The sequence below is a fragment of the Trachypithecus francoisi genome, unplaced genomic scaffold, assembly GCF_009764315.1.
Source record: "Trachypithecus francoisi isolate TF-2019V2 unplaced genomic scaffold, Tfra_2.0 Contig00223, whole genome shotgun sequence".
Classification (NCBI taxonomy): Eukaryota; Metazoa; Chordata; class Mammalia; order Primates; family Cercopithecidae; genus Trachypithecus; species Trachypithecus francoisi.
The window spans coordinates 93,654-115,864 of NW_022680512.1; the positions used below are offsets into that span (position 1 = coordinate 93,654).

The window sequence follows — 22,211 nt, forward strand, 5'->3', positions numbered from 1 at the left end:
GCATGCTGCACTGCAGTTTGCTTGAGTCACAGAAGCTTCGATGCATGGCCTGTGTCTCATCAGCGTACAGATTGGTTTTGATTTTTCTTCATTAAAACCTCATAATATATGTCGTATGATCCCATTTATATAAACTGTCCAGAATAGGCAAATCCATAGAGACGGAAAGCAGATTAGTGGTGGCTAGAGGCTGGGGGTGAGGGAGGAAGGGAGTGACTGCTAATGGGTACAAAGTTTCCATTTAGGGTGATGAAAATCTTCTAAAATTAGATGGTGGTGAAGGCTGGACAACTCTGTGAATATCCTGAATACTACTGAATTGCACACTTCAAAAGAGCGACTCCTTGTTCTGCTCTTTCCCACCTCTCACTACTGTACTTGACCAATCTTAAAGTGAATCTTATGCTGTGTGAATTATATCTTAATAAAACTGTTACCAGAAAACCCATGAGGTGACGAATGGTCATTTATCCTTATTTTCACCTCTAACAAAAGAACTCTTTTCATTTCTTTGTATTCTCTTTCAGGTTTTATACATATACTTAGGGGCTTTTGGAGCAGAGCTATAATCATGGTGACTTTATCAATACTCAGTTGTGATTCCAAATATCGGTGTTCTTAGGCTGTAGAGGAAAAAAATCTCTCAATCACCAGGTTGTTGATTTCTTGCTATGGAAAAAGGAGGAAGGAGACTGGTTAGGGGACTTTTGCAGATGATAAGCCTGAGCCAGGGCTGGAGGAAGGGGGTGAAAGAGAGCTGGTGCCAGAGACACTCTGCTTCCACAGGGACCTGAGGCTACCCTTAGCGTGGCTCCTAGTGTTGCCTTCGGAGCATGCCTCTCCCCTGTCCTGTTAAGGCCAGAGATCATGATGGCTAATTAGAGTAGAGGACAAATGACCCGCTGGGCTGCTCATCCTGTGATCACCAGGGATTGATGTTCTTACTTGAGACAAAAGGAATTTGATGCCAAAGAAATTTATTTTTGGTATAGATAAGAAGTTTGAGGCCAGGCGCGGTGGCTCAAGCCTGTAATCCCAGCACTTTGGGAGGCCGAGATGGGTGGATCACGAGGTCAGGAGATCGAGACCATCCTGGCTAACACGGTGAAACCCCATCTCTACTAAAAAATACAAAAAACTAGCCGGGCGAGGTGGCGGGTGCCTGTAGGCCCAGCTACTCGGGAGGCTAAGGCAGGAGAATGGCGTGAACCTGGGAGGCGGAGCTTGCAATGAGCTGAGATCTGGCCACTGCACTCCAGCCCGGGAGACAGAGCGAGACTCTGTCTCAAAAAAAAAAAAAAAAAAAAAAAAGTTTGATTATTCTTTTTACCCTCTTTTAAAGTGGTGATATATATGTATATATAGTACCATTTTAACCATTTTTAAGTGTACAGTTCAGTAGTGTAAAGTATATTCACGTTGTGCAGATCTGCAAAACTTTTGCATCTTGCAAATCTGACTCTATCTCGTTAAACAATAGCTCCCCGTTCCCCCAGTCCCTGGCAACCACCATTCTATTAATATTGTACTTTCCATTTCTGTGAATTTGACTACTCTAAATACCTTACACAAGTGGAATCATACAGTATTTGTCTTTTGGGGACTGACTTGTTTTATTTAGCATAATATCGTCAAGGTTCATCCATGTGTAACATAGAACCATGGCATCTAAGGCTGGATGATACTCCATTGTATAGATGTGCCATGTTTCGTTTATCCATTCACCCATTGATGGGCACTTGAGTTGCTCCCACCTCTTTGCTATTGTGAATAATGCTGCAATGAATATGCGTTTGCAAATCTCTTTGAGACCCTGCTTTCAATCCTTTTGGATATATACCCAGGATTAGGATTGCCAGATCAAATGGTAATTCTTGTTTAATTTTTTGAGGAACTCCCATATGGTTTTCCAGAGCAGCTGCACCATTTTACTATACCACCAACTGTGCACAGGACAATGTGATTCTTATTTAGCAAAGCATGGACATCAGGGTATTTAGTGTTCCAAACAACAAATGCAAGTGATTGCTCTGACCCAAGCCTAATGATTTAGTAGGATCATTAAATTCTTCTTCAATAAAAAAACTACAACAATTGGTTTGAAAGTGGGCTCTGCTATATTTATCATTTTTCCAGCTGGCGAAGAACCATGACATGGTGGTGGTGTCTCCCATCCTGGAACGAGACAGCGAGCATGGGGACGTTTTGTGGAATACAGCCGTGGTGATCTCCAATTCCGGAGCAGTCCTGGGAAAGACCAGGAAAAACCACATCCCCAGAGTGGGTGATTTCAATGAGGTGAGCCACCCATAAGATGAATAACCAGCCCTGCTCACTTGCCCCTCTGTGTGTTGTAATCTCTGTGGGACTTTCCGTGGGGAAGTTCTGTGCGGGATCATACTCCATGTCATGCACACTCCACTGGAGCACAGTGTGTGGCTGCGGTATTCAGAGGGTTACCCGACATTGCTGTACATCACACAGGCAGACCGGATTCAGGCGGGACTCTCAGAGGAGTCCCAAACACCTTTAGCACAATGGGGCATATATTTTTTTTAATACAGCCTGATTTGGCCTCCTGAATTCTTTGAAGTAAGTGATATATACATTAAAACCAAAAATAAATATTGCACAAACATGAAATGATTCCCATGGCCCCCTTCAGGCTCAGAGCCTAGCACGCCACAGCCCTGTCCTTGTTTGGTTTGGAGCGTGGCATTCCTTGTCTGTGACTCATGGGGGGTCTGAGGTGGCCCATGTTTGTGTGTCAGGTGACAGTGGGCAAATGTGCACGTCTGTGTAGTGTGCATTATGTGAAGTTTCATGTGCCCGTGATCAGGGCACAAGTTGGGGGGGCCATTTTTGTTGGTTAATGCCAACCCCTGGGTGGGTAAGATGGGAGCAGGTGGATGTTTGAAGGAGGGAAATGAGCTCTGCCTAATGCCTAAGATATTAAATCTGAACTTGATTTGCCGTTATACAGTTGTTCAGGATGTGATGTCCCCAGTTCTCACTCCATGATTGTGGCAATCCTGGCCATTCTCAGGCTGGTCAGGCAGACAAGAAATGGCCTGCAGAGCTAGAGGAGGTTTCCCAGGGAGAAAGAAGAGCCCAGCGTTTCTCAGTAACAGCTGGAGGTGGGGTGGAAAGACGCACCCCTCACCTGTTTGCCCTGGGATTAATCTTTAGCTCCCTGCAGATAGCACAGGGCTTGTCTCAGCACAGCAGGATCTGCTCCAGTGTTCACCACGTACACACATCCTGGTTGCTGCCTGACCATGGCCAATTTTGATGGCCAGAATCAGGAGGAGATGGAAGGCTCCCGGAGCAGATCTGTTTGAGACCCTGATTTGCCCTCTAGCTTCCCTCAGTGCTGTCCAGGACAGTGTCCCTGCCCTGGTACCCTTAGGAACAGACAGAGAGGCAGGGATGGGAGAATGGGGTCTGGTCCGCCTGCCCCACAGGGACCTCCTTAACCCTAGGCAGAATGGAGAAGGTGTGCTTTCAGGATGTGGTTCTACTAGAAGCTTTGGCTTTAATCATTTGGGTGAGCTATGCCCCCTCAGGAAACAGCTTTCTACTCTGACCAGGGAGAGAGTTGCTTGGATGTGCTCCAGGTCCCCGGGGCTCCACTGTTCTATATGATGGCGTATGGTTGCTGAGGGCATTGACCAACTCGTGTTAACACCGACCAAACCTGAGCCTTGAGTTGGACTGTGGTTGAAACCTCACCAGAGTTTGAAATAGTGTGGAACGTCGTTGTGGGGATTTTTTGACATGTCAGAAAGGAGACTGGGCAAATGCTTAAGCCACTGTGATTTCCCCCGGGGGCTGGCTTATTTGGTGTCGGGGGTTTTTTGTGTGTGTGTGTTTTGTTTTTATCCTATTGAAATTCTGGAATTTAGAGTCACACTCAGGAGTGTAATCACCTCTGGACCATTGGTGATGTTTCAGTTTTTCTGCCGAGTCTAAGAAAAGGGAAATATTAAAGGTCAGAGGCATCAGTGTATGGCCCTTTGCTTTTCAGTCAACTTACTACATGGAGGGAAACCTGGGCCACCCTGTGTTCCAGACGCAGTTTGGAAGGATCTCGGTGAACATTTGCTACGGGCGGCACCACCCCCTCAACTGGCTTATGTACAGCATCAACGGGGCTGAGATCATCTTCAATCCCTCGGCCACCATTGGAGCATTAAGGTCATTCAGTTGGTGGGGTCTGGGGGGCTTCCTGGGGCCCAGCCAGCCGAAGCCCAAGGCTGGTCTGTGGAGCTCCAAGGTGGCAGCAGGCAGACGCAGCCACCAGGATTGTATGTTGTACATATGACCAGCTTTTCAGTGAAAAGAATCCTCAAGATGGCAATGAGCAATCCCCCACCCGCAGCAAGAGCTAATCTACAGTAAAACACCAACCTCTGCTGTGATTCTGAACACTGAGATGAAAATAATTCCCCCCTTTCCCTATAGGCACCAGGGAGCTTCAGAAGGCCCCACATTGGGCTGGGCTCAGTGGCTCACACCTATAATCATAGCACTTCGGGAGGCTGAGGCAGGTGGATCACTTGAGGTTAGGAGTTTGAGACCAGCCTAGCCAACGTGGTGAAACCCTGTCTCTACTAAAAATACAAAAATTAGCCAGGCATGGTGGTGTGCACCTGTAGTCCCAGCTACTCGGGAGGCTGAGGCAAGAGAATCACTTGTACTTGGGAGGCAGAGGTTGCGGTGAGCCAAGATGGCACCACCGCACTCCAGCCTGGTGACAGAGCGAGACTCCGTCTCAAACAAATATAAAAAACAAAACCCACGTCTAAGTCCTTGGAGCACAGTAGGTGCCTAGCCAGCATTGGCTCCTGGTTGGGGGACTGTGGATTCCTAGTCCTCACATCTGCAGCATCCTGCACAGGTAGGGTAGACATCTGGACAAGAAAAGCCACAAATGAGGGAGTTGGAGATCAGTCAAGGAAATTTGTCTTTAACCAGAGAAGGATTTAATTTTTGTAATACATAACAAGTGTTTTGGTGTTAGCCTCACCCCTAAACAGATAGAACTGCCCTTGTCAAGGCAGGGTTGGGGGATGAGGGGAGGGTGGCCCTGGAAGCTGGAGAGCTGGGCAGTACCCCACCCCTGGGGCCCCTCATTTAGGAGGGGCATCCCGCGAGCTGATCTGATTGCATGACTATGCTGCTGCCTCTCTCTTCCACAAAGGCTGAGCATTTGGGTGGTTTCCAGTTTTGCATCACTGCAAGTAACAGAACTCTAGGAATTTATGTGCAAGTACTTTTCTCCCCAACTCACTTCCTTCCAAGCAGGGTTCCTGCAGCAGGAGGTGCTGGCTTTCACTTTCTGTGGTCTTGGCTGCCGGTGTCCCCTGCAGGACAGGGGTGTGCCCTGTCCTGCCATGGGTGGGCAGCTTTGAGTCTCTGCCAGCCTTCTCCTATCTCTCTTGTCTTCATTCTTGACTAAATTTCAGTTGAATTTCTTCTTTTTCTTTTTTTCTTTGAGACAGAGTCTCGCTCTGTCACCCAGGCTGGGGTGCAGTGGTGCAATCTTGGCTCACTACAAGCTCCGCCTCCTGGGTTCACGCCATTCTCCTGCCTCAGCCTTCTGAGTAGCTGGGACTACGGGCGCCCGCCACCACGTCTGGCTGATTTTTTTGTATTTTTAGTAGAGACGGGGTTTCACCGTGTTAGCCAGGATGGTCTCGATCTCCTGACCTCATGATTTGGTCTCCCAAAGTGCTGGGGTTACGGGCATGACCCACTGCCCCCAGCCTAATTTCAGTTGAATTTCTTCTAAACGTCAGGGTGTGACATTTGCCTTTTCTTTTCATATAGTGCCCCTTTCTCAAGAGTAACATCCCCTCCGCATTCAACATTTATTTGCACAGCAGGTTCCTTCTGGAGCCAGAATGCAGCCCCTCATCTGTTACCTCAGATCTACCACCCTGCCCATGTACCTGGAGATCTGGTCCATCTTCCCTCAGAGAACATACTGGAGTCTCATGGTGGCCAGATCACCATGAGCATTCATTGGCGGTCGTCAGTAGAGTTATTACTGGTCATCCAGCTACCAGGCCTGGGCAGAACTGTGGGGCCACCCCCTAGAGCAGCCTCCTCTGCTGGCTCTGGGTAAGACACTTGGCAAGCTCCATCTCTCCACTGGGGTCCCTAGAGGAACCCGAAGCATTAGGGCATCTGGCTTCTGGGCCAGGGCAGGCAAAGTTGTGGCCATGGACTCAGATGGCTCCTCGCCTTGTGTGCAGAGGGCCCTCCCTGACCCTGCTATCTCGGGCTTTTATTAGCTCCAGTTAGGCAAACAGAAGCACCCCAGTGCAATATGCATATAATTGCTATGTCCTCAGCAGCCTATTAGGCTTATTAAAAATGATTGATTTTTCTTTCCTCAGCCAAGAATCATCCAACCCTTGGCTTTCCAGGCTGTGGTGAGGCTGGCAGTAAAAACTAACAGGTCTTTTGGAAAGCGGTATATTTCCTGAGCTCCTAAAATGCTCATGCCCTTTGGCCTGATAATGATATTCCTAGAATTGTAGCCTGAAGAAACAGTCTAAAAGAGGAGGGAAGGCCAGGCACAGTGGCTCACGTCTGTAATCCCAACCCTTTGGGAGGCCAAGGCTGGCAGATCACTTGAGGGCAGGAGTTTGAGACCAGCCTGGCCAACATGGTGAAACCTCATATCTACTAAAAATACAAAAATTTGCCAGGCATGGTGGCCGGTGCCTGTAGTCCCAACTACTTGGGAGGCTGAGGTAGGAGAATCGCTTGAACCTAGGAGGTGAAGGTTGTAGTGAGCTGAGATTGCACTACTGCACTCCAGCGTGGGTGACAGAGCAAGACGGAAAAAAAAAAAAAAATAGGAGGGAAAGGCAATGCATGTGAAGGTGCTCACAACAGCTTACTTTACAATAACGGAAAAGCTGACAGCGGGAGAAGTGTCTGGGCTAAGTACATTGCAGCCCACCTCTTCCACAGGTTATTGTACAGCCACTAAAAAGAGTCATGATGAAGGTAATGCAAAGTGACGAAAGCCTGTGAGCAAGAAAAAGACATGTTCAGGCTGTGGTCAGAACTCTTGGGAAAAAAAAAGAAAAAAGAAAAAAAAAGTTTGCCTATGAACAAGGATAGTCATAGAGTGTGGATAAAAGGCAACAGGTGGTTTATTAGGATGGTAGGATCCTGGGTGGTTTTCTTAAAATGATGAATGATGGAATTGATAGTGTTTTTCAGCACAATGCTGGGCAAATCCCCACCAGCATTGGATCACAGCATCCAGAACCATCCATCCCCTTTTCTGGCACCTTCTGCCACCTGTATCAGAGACAGACATACACATGTGCATGCACACACGTGGGTCAGCAGGGTGTCCTCATTCATTTTTTAGTCCCACAGTTCTAAGTACACAGTAGTGTCTGAGTGCTTTTGATTAGGTTATCCTCATAATCCTATAAGGATGTGTCCCTTACAGCTTGGGTGACCAAAGATTTCTACTACCTGTGTACATTCACTGGCAAGTCACCATGCTATCCTCTTGCTGCATCTTACCTTCCCACTGCGATTATTTTTAGGGATTTGTGTATACCGCACTGGAAATATGGCAAACGTCCCCACTCCCCCATCAGACTTCATGATTCCTACACACACTGGGCTCTCACTCATCCCAGCTTCCTTTCCCCTGGTGGCTTTGAGAGCATAAATTTTATTGCCAGCTGTGGGTTTGGGTCCTACACAGAACACCTCCCTGGAGAACTGCAACTAAGATGTTTATGGCAATTGCCCTGCAAGTGTCTATTTAATTCCTGAAAATGTCATTTACTGATGTGTTTCTGTAAAAATCATTTCTGAAAAGTTTTGTCAGCTTGGCTTAGCAGCTGGGGGAAAAAAGCAGCAAAATGAGTCCCCTCAATCAAGCCTGTGATTTTTCATTTTTTCAGACTTGTGAATCCTCCTGAGAATTAGGCTTGTGACAAGCACCCACCCCCTCCACCTCCTCCCTGGTTTAAACCAGGTGCATGCTGTCAGGAAGGAAGATTCCAGGGCATTTTGCTCCCAGTCACACAGTGTTTCTAAGTGGGCATTACTCCTGTCAATCCAGAGTCTTTTTTTCTGAGACGGAGTCTTGCTCTGTCACCCAGGCTGGAGTACAGTGGCACGATCTCGGCTCACTGCAAGCTCCGCCTCCCGGGTTCACGCCATGCTCCTGCCTCAGCCCCCCGAGTAGCTGGGACTATAGGTGCCCGCCACCACACCTGGCTAATTTTTTTTGTATTTTTAGTAGAGACGGGGTATCACTGTGTTAGCCAGGATGGTCTCAATCTCCTGACCTCGTGATCCACCCACCTCGGCCCCCCAAAGTGCTGGGATTACGGTCATGAGCCACTGTGCCCAGCCTCAATCCAGGGTCTTAAAGATGTTACTCAGACAAAAGATAATTGGCGACAAGAAGGCCCACTAGATTCCACGTCACATCTTAGTTGGCAGGCCAGAGAAGGACAGGATCTCTGGTTGGGGTCATGTCTCCCATTGCACTCTCCCTTTGCAGGTGCTGGAGTGAAGAAGGCCCACAGCTCAGCCAAGCCTGTGGGGTGCCTCCCTCCTGGGCCACTCCCGCCCTGGCTAGTAAGAGAACCAGGAAGCCTTTACTTAGAGACTCAGGGTTCAGAAGAGGGAACTGGGAGGTCACTGGGAAATGTTCCAGCTTGGAGGAGGTGACCCTGCTGCTGAATCTGACCCTTTATCCTATTACCTAAGTTCCTTTCTTGTTTACTGGCCCTGAAATCTCCCACTTTGGAGATTGCCTTGTAAGGCAGAACAGCAGGGTAGGAGAGTTAGGGTAGGGTAGGTAGAGCCTGCGCTCAGCCCTCACAGGCCCTGACAAGTCCGCCAGGCCCCTGGCTCCCTTCTGGCATTCACCTGGAGAGGTTCTGCCCAGCCCAGCAGGTGGGTTCCAGGAGAAGGGATCGAGGCGGGAAGTGGTGGTTATGGAACTCCTACCACTTGGATCTTCACCTGCATGGTCATTCAGTCTTCATAGTCTTCCTTTGAGGACATTTCAGAAAAGGAAACTGAGGCTCAGGATGAGGATTTGATCCAGGGCTGCCAATTCTGACAGAGCGCAGCCACGTGGCTTATGCCTGCAGCAGCCCCTTCCCAGAGGCTGTTCAGGCCAGGGCAAGGTGCTGAGGACAGGCTGGCCTGCTTGCAGGTTTGGGGTGTGACCAGTGAGTCTCCTGGCTGTCCCCACCACCGGCCCAGGAAAGCCTGCAGCCAGGCCGAGCTCAGGGCTGAGCATCCACTGAGTCTGGCTGGAAAGTCGGCAACCTGGTTCCTCTTGGTCTTCTCTTACAGCGAGTCCCTGTGGCCCATAGAGGCCAGAAACGCAGCCATTGCCAATCACTGCTTCACCTGCGCCATCAATCGCGTGGGCACCGTAAGTCCTGAGGTCTGGCTGGGGGGGAGGAGCCGCCCCCTGGTGGCCCTGGTGGGGACACCACGTTCCCTCTGCACACATCCACAAATCCTAGGGTCCGGAAAGGGGTAAAACTGGCTTGGTCTGTTACTTTTTCAAGATCTCTGTCCTCCTGTTTTTTCTGTTTTTGTATTTGGCTGAAGCCATTTTGAAAAGATCTTTGACATGGCAGTTCTCACCCTGTCACGTCCAAATGTCCAGTGTATTTTCCCCCTTGACCCCATACACTAAACAGTTTTGACTGCCAAACAGAATGCGCTTATTATATCTCTTCCTCATCCTTGTTAATCAGATATCAAACTCTAATCAGAAGATCTTTTCAGTCTGAGATAACCAAGGTTTCCACACTAAGTCGATCTGACTTCTAGCAGCATAAAGAAACCTGATGTTTTGGCTGGGTGTGGTGGCTCATGCCTGTAATCCCAGCACTTTGGGAAGCCGAGGCTGGCAGATCACCTGAGGTCAGAAGTTTGAGACCAGCCTGGCCAATGTGGCAAAATCCTGTCTCAACTAAAAATATAAAAATTAGCGGGGCAGGCTGGCATGCACCTGTAATTCCAGCTACTCAGGAGGCTGGGTCATGAGAATAGCTTGAATGAGGAGGCAGAGGTTGCAGTGAGCCAAGATCGCGCTACTGCACTGCAGCCCCGGTGACAGAGTGAGACTCTGTTCCCCCCCCACCCCCAAAAAAGCCAGATGCAGTGGCTCACGCCTGTAATCCCAGCACTTTGGGAGACTGAGACAGGTGGATCACCTGAGGTCAGGAGTTCGAGACCAGCCTGGCCAACATGGAGAAACCCTGTCTCTACTGAAAATACAAAAAATTAGCCGGATGTGGTGGTAGGTGCCTGTAATCCCAGCTACTAGGGAGGCTGAGGCAGGAGAACTGATTGAACCGGGAAGATGGAGGTTGCAGTGAGCCAAGGTCACGTCATTGCACTCCAGCCTGAGCAACAAAAATGAAACTCTGTCTCCAAAATAAATAATAAAATAAATGAAAATAAAAGAAACCTGATGTTTTAGTTAGCCTGTGTAACCCCATCACAGGTTGATGTACAGTTTCCATTAGGCTTTGGGGGAAATACTGAAAGCAGTATGTGTACCCGCCCACTGCCTTCACAGACCCTGGCCCGGGGTTTTTAATTACTTCAGGCCAGCCTCAGGTGCCCACAGCCCTGAGGACCAGTCTGTGCCCAGTGTCTTTCTCTTGTCTCAGATTATAAACTCCCCAAAGGCACCGTCCAGGTTTTTACCCTGCTTGTCAAATTCCCCGCTGCTGGCCCAGGGCTGGCTGCTCAGCAGGGGTGTTTAATAAGCGCTTAATTGCCGGGTGAGTACAGACCATTCCAGCTCACCTTAACTGTTTCCCGGCTGACTCACCTCTTGGCCTGATTGCCCTGCTCTTCTGACTGAGTGAGCTGGAATGAGTGTAGTGGTAGTGCCACCTATAGGTTCCTCTTACCTTGGTCTTATTTCACAGGAGCACTTCCCGAACGAGTTTACCTCAGGAGACGGAAAGAAAGGTATGTCTCATGAACCATGGTGGCTGCAGTTGAGGAGTGGGCCTTCTTCTCCCCTTCTCTGTCTGCTTCCTCCGGTCAGGATCTGCCACATAGATCGTGTCTGTGTGCCTGGCACCTAGGAGGAGGTGCCAACTCCTCTCTGCTTTATTGCTTGCAGTGTGGGAATCAGGCTGTGACTGGGGTGTGGATAGGCAGTCCTGGGCTTGAGGAGTGGGTTGGACTCCATCCATTCCCTGGGACTGGTGTGAAGATGAACTGAGAGAATGTGGGGGATCCTTTGTGAGCTCTCTGAAAGGGAGAGGGGCTCTCATTCAGCCTGTGGATCTCCGTCTCCATTTTTCTTTGTCCTTGTTCCCCCTCCCCTTGCCCAAACCAGCTGTACAGATGCCACAGGGCATTGGCATGGATGCCCCTGGGTTTCTAGAGTCTATGGCTTGTTTTGATCCAAGGGCACATACCACCTCACCTCTGCTAAGAACCCTAAAGACTCCTTTCCCATGTCTCTGGCCAAGAATGAGGGAGGTAGGGACTGCCTCCCTCACCAAGGAGGTATCTGAACTAGCTCAGAGTGTCCTCTAGAAAGCCGGAAGGGGGCCGGGCATGGTGGCTCATGCCTGTAATCCCTGTACTTTGGGAGGCCAAGGCGGGTGGATCACCTGAGGTTGGGAGTTCAAGACCAGCTTGGCCAACATGGAGAAACTCAGTCTCTACTTAAAAAAAAAAAAAAAAAAAAAGGCCGGGCGCGGTGGCTCAAGCCTGTAATCCCAGCACTTTGGGAGGCCGAGACGGGCGGATCACGAGGTCAGGAGATCGAGACCATCCTGGCTAACATGGTGAAACCCCGTCTCTACTAAAAATACAAAAAACTAGCCGGGCGAGGTGGCGGGCGCCTGTAGTCCCAGCTACTTGGGAGGCTGAGGCAGGAGAATGGTGTAAACCCGGGAGGCGGAGCTTGCAGTGAGCCGAGATTGCGCCACTGCACTCCAGTCTGGGCGACAGAGCGAGACTCTGCCTCAAAAAAAAAAAAAAACACAAAAAATTAGCTGGGCATGGTGGCCCGCGCCTATAATCCCAGCTACTTGGGAGGCTGAGGCAGGAGAATCGCTTGAACCTGGAAAGTGGAGATTGCAGTGAGCCGAGATCGCACCATCACACTCCAACCTGGGCAACAGGAGTGGAACTCCATCTCAAAAAGAAAAAAAAAAAAAAAAACCAAAAGGTTCTGAGCAGATCTGTTTTCCTTCTGGAATCCCTGATCCTAGTTACTGTAAATAGAGATGCAGAAAGAGCAGGGGAATGAGCATCCACTGGGTGCCTGCTGCATCTGGACCATGCTAGGCCCTGCCCAGCCCCACCTGCTCCTTACACATGTGTGAGGTGGCTGCTAGTCCTCCCTAACTGGTGAAGGGACCAAGGCCTGGAGGGAGGGTGAGGGTGATGCAGGTGGCAGGCAGATGAAGGCAGAGCCTCCAGCTCACTGTGGGGGCCCTCATAGGAAGCCCCCAGAGTGTGACTTTCTGATTTCCTTAGGCTGTGGGTGGGAGCAACACCTCTCAGGAGGGTGACATTTAGACATTTCCCCAGGGGCAAAGGGGAGCAGCATAAGGGGGCCATTTGCAGCAATCTGCTGGGCCTTCAGGCCTGAGGTGAGAGATAGGCCTTTTGGGCCTCAGCATTTTGTCCCTTAGCAGGGCAGGCTGGCACACGCCTGTAATTCCAGCTACTCAGGAGGCTGGGGCACGAGAATAGCTTGAACACGGAGGCAGAGGTTGCAGTGAGCTGAGATTGCACCACTGTACTGCAGCCTGGGTGACAGAGTGAGACTCTGTTCCCCCCCCGCCCCCCCCCCCCCAAAAAAAAGCCAGACGCAGTGGCTCACGCCTGTAATGGCATGGACCCCATGTCCTGGGCCTGCCTGAAGGTGCCTGACCCTCTGTGGAGCCCACAGTGCATCTACACAAGCTCACAGATGTGTTTCTTTGCTCCTTTAAAGCTCACCAGGACTTTGGCTACTTCTATGGCTCGAGCTATGTGGCAGCCCCTGATGGCAGCCGGACTCCTGGGCTGTCCCGTAGCCAGGATGGACTGCTGGTTGCTAAGCTCGACCTAAACCTCTGCCAGCAAGTGAATGATGTCTGGAACTTCAAGGTAGGTCCCCAGGACCCCTATTGTTGCCGCCTCCTCTGCTTTGGCCCTCATCCTGCTCTCAGGGCTGGGAACTGCTGTTGTGGGGTTGCCCATGGCAGCATGAGGTACCAGCTCCCACCCGAAGTCTCTGTATGAGCTGAGGGCTGAATCTCTGCCTCTTTGTTGGCTCCTGGGAGGAACAGTTGGGTCAAACAATGTACAGGCAGCAGGCTGCGATAAATTCTCCTCTCATCTGATTTAGATTCTGGGTGCCTTCAGACAAATTAATCTCAATTTCATTTGTCCAGAGAATAGAATGGATTGGCTCCTCTAATCCTTTTTCCTTTCCAGGCATTTGCACTTATCACAAGATAAATGTGCATGTCTGGTTCTGCGTGTGGCCAGTCCCTGCAGTCTAGGCCTTGACGATAGCAGGAAATGGGTCATGCAGAGAAATGGAATCTAGTGGCTCTGCCACAACCTTCCTTCCTTGGTCACCTTAATTAAGCCCCTTCTGCTCCCAAGCCTTAGTACTCCCAGTTGTAAAATAAGGGGGTTAACTCGAAGGTCACATGCTGGCTTTGACACCTAATGCCCTGTGATGTCAGGAGTCAGAGGAATGGAGGTGTCTGCCCTCCTGGGATGGGACTCCACCCTAGAAGGGCTCACAGCTTCAGAGTTTGCTGTATTAGTGTCGGAAAATATTTCCACCAACTCAACACCCCCTTTCCTTTTTTTTGGTGGAATAGGGGGCATGGAGACAAGGTCTTGGCTTTGTCATCTAGGCTGGACCATATGGCACAACCATTGATCATGGCATCCTTGACCTCCTGGGCTCAAGCTGTCCTCCCACCTCAGCCTCCCGAGTAACTGGGACTATAGACATGCACCACCACCATATGCAGCTAATTTTTAAATTTTTTATAGAGACTGAGTCTCATTATGTTGCCCAGGCTGGTCTTGAACTCTTGGCTTCAAGCAATACTCCCACCTCGGGCTCCCAAAATATCAGGATTATAGATATAAGCCACTGTGCCCTGCCTCAGCCACCTTTTATAAGCAAATCGTATAGCAAATAAATGTCCATTGTTATAACTGACTTTCCCCGGTGTGAATGAGAGACCACCAGGGCCTCTAATCCACCCAGACATGGGCTTTTTTGGTCTTGATCCTGTTTTCTGAGCATGGGTTCCTCAGTCTTGGATCCTTGTCAGACACACAAGGTGTTGGGCATGAGAGAGTCTCCTGACCTCTCTCTCCTCTTCCTGGGCAACTAGGATGAATGTGGGATTCCACCCAAATCAGAAATCGGAGTCAAGAATGCTGGCCAACTCTTTTTAATAAGTATCCCAGGAGCAGTAAACCAAATGTTTTCTCATTAGACACTTCTTAGAAGCAGAAGCCTTCCCAACTTTGGTAATGGGCATGAGCTCCTGTCAAGGCTTTATGGGAGTAGTCCACCTTGGGAAAGGAGGGAGGGAGGGAGTATGTGCTGGGTGTAAGCACCCTGGGTGGGCTTTCCAACCCCACTAGGCTCTGTATCCATGATGAGATGCCACATGGAGTAGACAGAACTCCAGACCCATCCAGGAGCCTCTGGTTCAAATCCCAGCCTTTTCTACAACTGGCTGATAACCTGGAGCAGGTCACTCCTCTCTGGGCTGTAGGCTGCTCTTCTGGGGAGCAACAGCACCACGGGACTCCCCTTCTCCCTCTTGCCTCAGCAGACCACACCTTCCAGATAGACAGGTCGAAGAGGTCACAGCAGCCAAGACTGGGCTGTATGAGTCATCGTGGCATCTGTGAACTTTGCCACAGTACCAGAATCAGTGCCAAGAGGTCACTGTCAACGAGCCTTCCTGATGCATTCCTGTCCCGTGACTGCCCTCCAGTGGCAAGAGGTGGTGGCGGGTAAGCGATGGGGATTTATAAAACCAGAACCTCTAAAGTACAAAAGTACATCTGTTTTGCTTTCAGATGACGGGCAGGTATGAGATGTACGCACGGGAGCTCGCTGAAGCTGTCAAGCCCAACTACAGACCCACCATCGTGAAAGAGTAGCTGGCTTCAGTGCCTGCTTTGGGGTGAGGAAGACACCTCCACCCCAGTGGATTAGCAAGCGTGGCAGGCTTAACACGTCCAAGTTATCCCCAATAACATTGTCCAGCTTGGCTTTAAAATCCCCAGGCAGGGGGAGGGTGGCTTGGGGAGTGACTTCTTAATGGATAAGGGGTTTAATTCTGGGGTATCGGAAATGTTTGGGGACTAGGTAGAGGTGAATGTACTAAATGCCAGTGAATTTGTGTACTTTAGAATATTTCAGTTATGTGACTTTTACCTCAACTGAAAAAAAAAAAAGCCCAGGTACTGCTTGTGCAGGTGGATTTGAGGTTAGGCAGATGATGCTGTCCATCCTGTACACCAGTGGGAAGAGGTTGAAGGCTGATCCAGAGACCCTGAGCCTACAGCAAGGCTGTGGTGCGTGGGATGGTCTTTGGATGTGTCGGCTTAGCTAGACTACAGTCCCGAGTAATTCAGTCAGACACTAATCTAGGTATTGCTGTGAAGGTGTTTTGTGGATATGACAAAAGTCCATTCCCAGTCGACTAAGTAAGTGAGATTATCTCAGATAATCTGGGTCAGCCTGACTTGATCAGTCAAAAGGCCTAAAGAGCAGAGCTAAGGGCTGCCCTGAGGAAGAAATTCTGCCTGTAGACAGCAGCCCAGCGCTTGCTGAGAGTTCCTGACAGCCTGCGCTTCCTGATAGCCTGTCTTACAGAGTTTAGACATGACTAGTCACTCCTACAATCACTGAAGTCAATTCCTTGCAATAAATCTCAATATATGCCCTACTGGTTCTGCTTCTCTAGTTGAATCTGACTGATACAGATTTTGGTGCAAGAAGTGGTTCTAGACAAACAGAATTTTAAAGATGAGTTTTCTGCATTGGTTCTGGATTTTTTAGAATTCTTCCCTAGTTTGACTGAACTTAAAGGCATTAATGACTCTATTTCCATAAAGTCAGGGTAAAGAGGGTAGTTGGTAGTCCACGGCATGGTGCAGCAATAGTAATTTATGTGCGAGGCCAGCCATCAGCCTGTGCCCAGAGTTCCAGCCTGCCCTTTGTGATGGCTTGTCCTGTGCATATCAGACTTGCCTGACCAGATTCCATCATCATAGAAGGTCATTTGTTGCAGTAAATCCTTTTATATCTCTATCCATCACCTACTAATTCTGCTAGTTCTGCTAATGTGGTTGAGCTCCGTTTTACACATCAGATTACTCACCTCTCTACACCCTGGTTTTTACATCTGTCCAATGGAACTGGGCCAGGGGCGGTGGCTCATGCCTGTGATCCTAGCACTTTGGGAGGCCAAGGCGGGTGGATCACTTGAGGTCAGGAGTTCAAGACCAGCCTGGCCAACATGGTAAAACCTCATCTCTACTAAAAATACAAAAATTAGCTGGGCATGGTGGCGCGTGCCTATAATCTCAGCTACTCAGGAGGCTGAGGTATGAGAATTGCTTGAATCCGGGAGGCAAAGGCTGCAGTGAGCCGAGATCACGCCACTGTGCTCTAGCCTGGGCAACAGAGTGAGAGCCTGTCTCCAAAAAAAAAAAGAAAAAAAGGAAAGGGACCATATTCCTGTTTTACGTCAAGAGAGTGGTAAAAGACAGATTAGATGGGCCAGGGAGCCCCTTGGCAGTTTTCAGTGCAGCGCCTATTTAGCCCTGTCCTTGCACAACACAGCAAGACCCCAACCTGCCAAGTCTCAAACAGCAGTTGACCAGAGTATCGGGTTGGGGGGTGGGGTCGAGATTCTGTAATTACCCGCTTACTGTTCCCAAATCAGAGAAGGCAGTCTCATCCCTTCACTGGCCCAGCAGCTGTATCATATGGAAACCTGCATGGCAGGGCTAGGGTACTCCTGGACAGCCACCAGGGATGAGAAACCTTGATGGAGCTGCCTGGCCACAGCTCTGCAGTAACTTCCTTGAACTCTCTGTGCTGCAGGTTTTCACTTGACCTAATGGCCCTCCTTGTACCTTTAATAATAATAATAATAATAATAATAATAATAATGAATCCAGTCCCACAGACACGGTGAGCTTTTTTTTGCCTGGTCCTTTAGCTTTCAAAACCTTAGTGTCAGCCAAGGCAGGCGGATCACAAGGTCAAGAAATGGAGACCATCCTGGCCAACGTGGTGAAATCCCATCTCTACTAAAAATACAAAAATTAGCTGCGCGTGGTGGCACACGTCTGTAGTCCCAGGTACTTGGGAGGCTGAGGCAAGAGAATCGCTTGAACCTGGGAGGCGGAGGTTGCTGCGAGCTGAGATCGCACCACTGCACTCCAGCTTGGCAACAGAGCGAGACTGTCTCAAAAAAAATAAATAAATAAAATAAAACTTAGTGTCTTTGGTTTCTAGAAAGAGGGTGTAATCAACCTAATACACAAGCCAGCTTAGGTGACAAATTGGTGCATTTGTGAAATAGGCATGAATAAATGCACCACAACTCTTTGATTATCTGCAACTCTCATTGCCGGAAAACAGAACAGTCAGGCCCATCTTAGAGTAGGCAGGCCCTGCACAGGCAGGGTCATTTCAGGGTTTAACTCACCCCTGGAACATGTAGATGCTCAGTAAACATTTGAATGAATCTGTGGTGGAGGTTTTTGTTTCCTTGTGATCATTGCTGATGTCACGGGGCAGTCTCTCAGACAAGAAATTGCAATGGTTCAGTGTACATGGCCGGTAGGCCCATGGGCCCCTGTAATCTTGGATGACGCCTTCTGACCCCTCAGTTTTCTCACCGGTAAGATGACAGGTGGCTGGGCTCAAGAATTTCTCCCTAGAAATTCTCAGTTCTGGCAGGCCACCTTCCTGCCAGGCTACAGTTTTATTGCTGGAATCTGGGGTGGAATAGCTGAACTTCAGTGTGCCCAAAAGAAAAAAAGGAGGCTGTGCACAGTGACTCACATCTGTAATCCCAGCACTTTGAGAGGCTGAGGCAGAGGGATCGCTTGAGCTCAGGAGTTCAAGACCAGCCTGGGCAACAGAGACCTTGTCTCTATAAAATTAAAAACAAAATTAATAATAGAAAAAAAGAAAAGGGCTAAGGCATTATTAAATATAGACCAGACCACATATTAGACCACAAAAAGATTCAGTGAATTTAAAGATTAAAGTCATAAAAGTGTATTTTCCCATCACAATGGAGCAAAACTAGAAATCAGTAGCAAAGGGAATACTGGAAATTTTAAAAAATTAAACAACGACCGGGCGCAGTGGCTCACACCTGTAATCCCAGCACTTTGGGAGGCCGAGGCGGGTGGATCACGAGGTCAGGAGATTGAGACCATCCTGGTTCACACGGTGAAACCCTGTCTCTACTAAAAATACAAAAAATTAGCCGGGCGTGGTGGTAGGCGCCCATAGTCCCAGCTACTCATTAGGCTGAGGCAGGAGAATGGCATGAACCTGGGAGATGGAGCTTGCAGTGAGCCCAGATCGTGCCACTGCACTCCAGCCTGGGCGACAGAGTGAGACACTATCTCAAAAAAAAAAAAAAAATACACTTTTTGTTTTCTGAGACAGAGTCTTGCTCTGGCACAATCGTGGCTCACTGCAATCTCCACCTCCCAGGTTCAAGTGATTCTTGTACCTCAGCCTCTCGAGTAGCTGTGACTACAGGCACAGGCCACCGTGCCTGGCTAATTTTTGTATTTTTAGTAGAGACAGGGTTTTGCAGTGTTGGCCAGGCTGGTCTTGAACTCCTGGTCTCAAGTGATCTGCCTGCCTCAACCTCCCAAAGTGATGGGATTACAGGCATCAGCCACCCCTCCTGACCAACAACACACTTTTAAGCAACCAATGGATCAAAAAAGAAATCATAAGGGAAGTTAGATATCTTGAGACACATGAAAACAAAAACACACCAAAACCTATGGGATGCAGCAAAAGCAGTGCTGAAAGAAACTTATAGCTATAAATGCTTACATGTAAAAAGTAGAGTCTGGGCACGGTGGCTCACACCCATAATTCCAGCACTTTAGGAGGCTGAGGTGAGAGAATCGCCTGGCCTCTCTACAAAAACTTAAAAAATTAGCCAGGGATGGTGGTGCACACCTGTAGTCCCAGCTATTCCAGAGGCTGAGGTGAGAGGATTGCTTGAGCCCAGGAGTTTGAGGCTGCAGTGAGCTAAGTGAGCTATGATGGCACCACTGTACTTTGGCCTGAGCAGCAGAGCAAGATCCTGTCTCTTAAAAAAAAAAAAAAAATCAGCAACTGAACTATACACATTATTTACACATTAAGGCACTAAAAAAAGAGCAAATGAAAGATCTAACAGAAGCAGTAAGAACAGAGCTAGAGAATAGGAAAAGAAAGAAAAAGAGTCAAGAAAATCAAAAGTTGCTTCTTCAAAAAGATCAACAAAATTGACAACCTTTAGCTAGATTAAGAAAAAGACTCAAATTACTAAAATGAGAAATGAAAATCAGGACACTACTACCAACTCTACAGAAGTAGAAAGGATTATAAAGTACTACAGACAGTTGTATGGAAACAAACTGGATAGCCTAGATTAAATGGGCAAATTCCAGCTGGGCATGATGGCTCACATCTGTGATCTCAGCACTTTGGGAGGCAGAGGTGGGTGGATCACTTGAGGTCAGGAGTTTGAGACTAACCTGGCCAACATGGTGAAACCCTGTCTCTACTAAAAATACAAAAGTTAACTGGGTGTGGTGGCGTGCACCTGTGCTCCCAACTACTTGGGAGGCTGAGGCATGAGAATCACTTGAACCCGAGAAACAGAGGTTGCAGTGAGCCAAGATTGTACCACTACACTCCAGCTTGGGCAACAGAGTGAGATTCTGTCTCGAAAATAAATCAATGAATGAGTAAATGAATGAATAGGCAAATTCCTAAAAACAAAACCTACCAAGACTGAGTCATGAAGAAATATTAGAAAGCACAAACTTCAAATCAAAAACTGAATAGTCAGAGATTTGACTCTGTTTGCAAGCTAAGTTAGCCTACTGCAGTTTCACAGATGCTCACAGAAGACATACTTTTTTTTTTTTTTTTTTTAAGAGACGGAGCCTCACTCTGTTGCCCAGGCTGATGTGCAGTGGTATAATCTCAGCTCAATGCAACCTCCGCCTCCCGGGTTCAAACGATTCTTCTGCTTCAGCCTCCTGAGTAGCTGGGATTACAGGCTCCTGCCACCACACCCGGCTGATTTTTGTATTTTTAGTAGAGAAGGGGTTTCACCATGTTGGCCAAGCTGGTCTCAAACTCCTGTCCTCAGGTGATTCACCTGCCTTGGCCTCCCAAAGTGCTGGGATTACAGGTGTGAGTCAGTGCACCCAACCAGACAAGACACTCTTGGGTCAGATACAAAGGACAGTTTATTACAGCAATAGCAATAGCCAGAGTACCAGCATTTTCTTACAGCCATTTCCCAAGCCTAGTTCCCATAGGGCAACACAAAGAGGACCAAATGAATCCTGCACATGCAGTGGGTTTTATTGAGGAAAGGAGGAGGGAAGAGAGCTAACAGAATTTGTGTCTTTTATATTGGATGGTTGGTATGCCTTCCCTTTGCACTAATGGGAGGCCTTATCTCTACCAAGGTCGCAAGAACACCTGTCCGTTGCTCTATGGATGCAAAGCACCTGTGTCTGTCTTCCAAGGCCATACCAGCTTCCTTGAAAAGATAGTCCAGAACAAAGGCCTTCATAGTTTTAGCTGACAAGACACGTACAGAAATGTGAGAGACCTGTGGAGAATTATCTCCCAATAATATCCACCCCTCATTTCTATACTGTCTTGGCTTCTGACAATTTTCTTATGGGTATGCCATTTTATCAGTCACTGATTAATCTGACCAATAGGCATAGAGCAAATCAGTTCAGTGTGTCTTACAGAATTTAATTTAATGAACAGCATTTCAAACAGCAGAATGAGTCCAACCTGCAATGTTAACCCCAGTCCCGACCCCAAGGTTTTCTCTTTTTTTTGTTGTTCTTTTTTTTGTTTTGTTATGTTTGTTTGTTTTTTGTTTTTGAGACGGAGTCTCGCTGTCTCACCCAGGCTGGAGTGCCGTGGCGCAATTTCGGCTCACTGCAAGCTCCGCCTCCCAGGTTCACACCATTCTGCTTCAGCCTCCCAAGTAGCTGGGACTACAGGAGCCCGCCACCATGCCCGGCTAATTTTTTTTTTTGTATTTTTAGTAGAGATGGGGTTTCACCGTGTTAGCCAGGATGGTCTCAATCTCCTGACCTTGCTTGGCCTCCCCGAGTGCTGGGATTACAGACGTGAGCTACCGTGCCCAGCTGACCCCAGGGTTTTCAACTCAACAGGCTGAACAAATCCTATAAATCATCAAGGTCTACCTAAGAAAGCCAGGTGACTTTCTCAAATATTGACCTTTCCACTCAGCCCAAGTCATTAATCCAGGTACAGCAGGATATATTAGATATTACATAATCTCCACTGGTGGTTCACAGGGAGGAAGCCTAGGGCTTCCTAGTCTGTCATCCATACCACCTCCACCCTGGCCAGTGAGTTGCCGCTGACATGAATGCCTTCCAGGGCCAAGGTGGTACCACTGAACACCCAGCTAAAGTTAGGGACAAATGTTTCATCACCTTTCCTAATCAGAGGACTCCCATCATAGGGATAACTCTCCCTATAGTGCACATTAAGGAATGAGTCAATTGTCAGTCCAAGAAGCTCCCCGGAGTAACCAAGGGCAGCCTCACTTGAGAAAGATCTCCACAGTCGTCAGCCAGGTGCCATGGCTCACGCCTGTAATCCCAACACTTTGGGAGACCGAGGCAGGTGGATCACCTGAGGTCAGGAGTTCGAGACCAGCCTGGCCAACATGGTGAAACCCCGTCTCTACCAAAAGTACAAAAAAATTAGCTGGGTGTAGTAGCAGGCACCTGTAATCCCAGCTCCTCGGGAGGCTGAGGCAGGAGAATTGCTTGAACTTGGGAAGTGGAGGTTACAGTTAGCCGAGATCACACCACTGCACTCCAGCCTGGAGCAAGACTCCATCTCAAAA

General features: G+C 48.6%; 1 protein-coding gene across 2 annotated transcripts in view; it reads left to right on the top strand.

The window, feature by feature from the left end:
• Window positions 1–15,983, top strand: part of UPB1 (beta-ureidopropionase 1) — a 33,790-nt gene extending 17,807 nt beyond the window's left edge. The window contains exons 5-10 of one of the 2 annotated variants that reach the window (XM_033202761.1): window positions 2,137–2,298; window positions 4,028–4,197; window positions 9,361–9,442; window positions 10,962–11,004; window positions 12,998–13,152; window positions 15,109–15,983. In XM_033202761.1, coding sequence (XP_033058652.1) covers window positions 2,137–2,298; window positions 4,028–4,197; window positions 9,361–9,442; window positions 10,962–11,004; window positions 12,998–13,152; window positions 15,109–15,192 — 696 coding nt within the window. In that variant the 3' untranslated portion in view covers window positions 15,193–15,983. The remainder of the gene's footprint in view (window positions 1–2,136; window positions 2,299–4,027; window positions 4,198–9,360; window positions 9,443–10,961; window positions 11,005–12,997; window positions 13,153–15,108) is intronic. The other variant, XM_033202847.1, reaches the window with a different exon arrangement.
• Window positions 15,984–22,211: the final 6,228 nt, after the last annotated feature.